Raw genomic sequence first — 4,163 nt, forward strand, 5'->3', positions numbered from 1 at the left:
AGAAAGCTTACCCAGTACAAGATTTTAATGGAGATGAAGGTGAGAAGCTTGAATAGTCAAAATAGTGCAAAAAACCTGAGGAGAATGAAGCTTGCGGGTTTGACCACCTAGAGAGAAGGAGGAGCTTTTCCAATAGGAGATTTCTAGTGAGAGAATGTAAAAAGGAAAAATGAAAGTGAAAAAAGGGTTTGCCCCCAAAACTTACTTATGTAATACATGTGGGCCCCCTTTTTCTCACTTAGTTCACCAACCCATCAAAAGGCAACTAAAGCAGCTATTTTTTGCTGCAATGAGATTAGACAGTCAAGAAAAAAAGCTCCAACCAATGCATCACTTTCTATTTGGCAAAGGTAACAATAGTCTTGACAACATCAAGATAGCTGGTAAAGTCCTTATCCGTATCGACGTTCTCACAAGGACTTGAGGGGTGAATGTTATCCCGATTTTTATCCTCGTGACATGGCATGCTTAAATGGACAGAACTAGTGCCACATGGTAATACAACTTGTTATAGTGAGATTTCTCTCACCTAGAAACTCGAGACCAGACTCCTGTTGGAGGACACGTGTATTCAGATTTCCAATGAAAGCTGAGATGTCCATGAGAGACTCCTCGAGTTTAAACCTCGCCTGAGCTAGAATCAGCGAGATGATGCGTGTATGACCAAAGTCTGATCGCATAACTGTAACTCGCATTATGTGGGACTAGAGAACGGTTCCAACTCGCATGTATCAGGATATGTGCGAAGTATCCTTTCTATACTCCTGCGAAAGCATAGAGATCGATTAATCTCTATAATGCGAGTTGGTCCAAATGATCTAACAGCCTTGATAAACCAATATAGACTCGCGTGTCTAGGTTCTATCAGCTCGTCATACGATGTCCATAGATGCGACTATATAAGAACGCAGTCGTCCTAAACTTAATTAAATGTTAGGTCTATCTTAAGCCTGCGAGCTTACACTAGAATATGAACAGTCAACTCGCATGTTAGAAGACGCATACGTTGCTGTATTTAGTGAATAGAAACTGTTATTCATTTATTGATGTTTACGTTTTTAGTTTAATTATTGTAATTCAATGTGCAAACGGATTGACAATGAATGCAATCTTTGTATAACTAATTGGACACTTGCTTTGTATATAAAGGAGTGATCCACCATGAAATGAGACCTACGAAAACTCTTGCTACAGTGGACTAAGCAGACCGTGATCTGACTGAACCACTATAATCCTTTGTCTTCTTGTTATTTCCAGTTTTCGGATTAAGTATTTACATTCCCAGCTCGAGTACTCGCCATTTTAGGTTGAATACTCGCAATTGTTCTTCAAACAATTTCTTCTTGTTATTAATATTATTACATACTTTTGGTGTTGCGAATTTTGCTCCATAACATTTGGCGCCGTCTGTGGGAACTGAGAAGTACGTTCTTACTAAATTCAGGAAGGAAAATCATCATGGCTGGAAACCAAGCAAACGGAGGTGTTAACAACGAATCCATCAACGTCGGAACGATGAATGTTCCGTTGTCTGGAATTAGAACGTCGCCTGTGGATGTCATTAATGGTGGAGTAGGGCGAGGTAACGTCAGACCTCTCAATCTATTCCCTGAAACTGCCGGCCCCCAAATTGGAGAAACATCCACACCAGCAGCAACGACGGGGCACTTTCCACCCATCACTCCGGCGGTAGTATCCGAGGGAATCGTCCAGCTCGCCACTGACCAATACACCGCGATCCAGGATCAACTACGCGCCCTACAGGCCGAGGTGGATGGACAGAACAGGGCACGACGCCCCCTTTGAGCCCCCACAACTCGCACAGATAACCCTCAGGTAACAAATTCTAGGCGTCGTAATAACCGTGTTCGCAGGGAACGAAGAACCAACCCTGAAGGTCTGGACCTGAATCAGCCAACCTCAAGAGACCAATCTACGAGGTATCCCAACCAGGAGACGCAGGTTGATGAAGACCCCGAGCGACGCAATCCTACAGTAGGCCTTCAAGAGACAACGACGTAGAATCCACCTCCTCGTCTTCACATGGTCGCACACCTAGCAGGTATACGAGGTCCGGTTCTGTGGAGACGTAGCAGGGAGGACGATATCAGGTTCATAGGGGTGATCTACGTGATCACCTCAACGCTGTTTTCAGAGCACGCTCCCACGCCCCTCGTGATGAGGAAACACCCCATGATCCCCAAATGGGCGACCAAGGTGTAAACACTCGCACAAACCCGCCCAACGCACCAGCAGCGACTACTGGGGTTAATATCCTAGCAAACGTCATCGCAGCAGCCACAGCTCCTGCAGTCGCAGTAGTCCCGGCTCCCATAGCCGGGGGTATTGATCAAAGCATGCTTTTGCAAGCTTTGAAAATACTCGAGCAGCAGAGAAAGCCCATATACAAGCTGGATGGGACCTCTCCTTTTACCACGGAAGTGCGACAAGCTCAGCTTCCCATAGGATTCTGATTATTCGAATCCCTAAAATACAAAGGTACCTCTAATCCCGTAGATTATTTAGAAAAGTTCAATACTATAATGGAAGTAGATCACGTACCTCAGCTCGTGAAATGTCGCATTCTTACGGCAACGCTGGAGGAAAATGCCCACGATTGGTTCAGCCAATTGCCTGAGGCCTCAATCTCGACAATGGAGACCTTTGTCGATCTATTCCTCATGCATTTCTAGGCCACGATGACTTATAGGCCGCCCTATACTACTCTGGCTAACATCAAGCAAGAACCCGGTGAGTCTTTGCAAGACTATTTTAAACGTTTTAATGCCGAAGTAACAAAAGTTGAGAAGGCTCCCGAGTCTTCGCTTGTTTGCATGTTAATAACAGGTGTCCTGCCAAGAACCGATTTTTGGAAGGAGTTACAGGCCCGGAGACCAGAATCGCTAGTCGAATTCTTTGCCATGACCGAACCGCATAAGAGAATTGAAAATTCTCTGGTAGAATTGGAGAAAGGCAAAGACAAACGTAAGTCACCAGTACCGCGGTCACGATCCCGCAGTCCCCGAGGGAAAAATTCCAGAGGTCGAAGCCCAAGAAGACGCAGTCCACGTAGACAGCGAAGCCCGAAATTGGCCAAGTCCCCTCCAAAGAAGGAGTCCTCGCCGAAAAGAAAAGGCGGACCACGCTTCGTGAATTATACTGAGCTCGCGGTACCACGAGACCATATCTACGCCATCAAGGAAAAGAATGGGGTCTTCAAGAAGCCACCCCCGATCAGGGGAAACCGCGACAAGAGGGATCCCAAGAAATTTTGTAAGTACCATAAAGATATTGGTCACACAACTTTGGAGTGTTGGGTTTTGCAGTATGAGATTGAAGAGCTGATCAGAAGGGGAAAATTTAGCAAATACAAAAGGAACAAGGAAAGTCATCCCCGAGCGGATGACAAAGAGGAAAACCAAAATGCGAGTGGCTTAAGAACGCCTCGTAATATATTGACCATCATAGGCGGGCCCCATATCGCAGGTGACTCCAGAAAGTCCCAGGAGCGATATGCGAAGGAAGCCAAAGAGAAGCCACTCACCAACGTGAACAATCTCAGTGAGCGACCAGAGAAGTTATTCAAGAGAGAATGCGACGACATCACATTCATGGAGAGTGATGCGAAATGGGTCCATCACCTGCATTCCGACGCACTGGTAATTGTTGCCAATATTGGCGGAGACAATGTCCACCGTATACTCGTGGACAACGGAATTTCAGTAAATCTCTTGAACTTCCAAGCATTTAAGCAAATGGGGTTGCATGATAAGGATCTGCGACCTGTTACGTCGAGTATATATGGTTTTACCGACGACGTTATTGCGTTGAAAGGAATGATTTGTTGGTTTTTGTGCCCTAAATAAAACCCTTTACAATCTGGTTAGTTATCAATATAAGAAATTTGAAGTGATTTATGTTTGCATGAATTGTTCATGCTTATGGTTTAATATGTTTATTGTGTTAATACACAAAATCTGTTTAGTCCAGATCATATGTTTATTCACAATTACAGTATTGTCAACACAGTGGAATGTGATTGTGATTATATAAATTAAAAGACTAAGTCCCTGTTTAATTAGTGTTTTGGATTTACACTGATGTGATAATCAGCGATGATGTGTACTTACACTTGGAGTAAATGTTATGTTCTTTCCAGGACA

The 4,163-nt window shown here is 44.3% G+C and overlaps 1 protein-coding gene across 1 annotated transcript; it reads left to right on the top strand.

Annotated features, from left to right (window-relative positions):
• Positions 1-2,699: 2,699 nt before the first annotated feature.
• LOC133034477 (uncharacterized) lies at positions 2,700-3,866 on the top strand. The gene has a single exon (XM_061109568.1). It carries the CDS (start codon positions 2,700-2,702, stop codon positions 3,864-3,866), a length of 1,167 nt encoding a protein of 388 aa, XP_060965551.1.
• The last annotated feature ends 297 nt before the right edge of the window (positions 3,867-4,163 follow it).

This window comes from Cannabis sativa, chromosome 2 (genome assembly GCF_029168945.1).
Source record: "Cannabis sativa cultivar Pink pepper isolate KNU-18-1 chromosome 2, ASM2916894v1, whole genome shotgun sequence".
NCBI lineage: Eukaryota > Viridiplantae > Streptophyta > Magnoliopsida > Rosales > Cannabaceae > Cannabis > Cannabis sativa.

Bases quoted from the DNA above. Each gene is read 5' to 3' on its own strand.
- LOC133034477 (XM_061109568.1), top strand. From the start codon at position 2,700: ATGACTTATAGGCCGCCCTATACTACTCTGGCTAACATCAAGCAAGAA.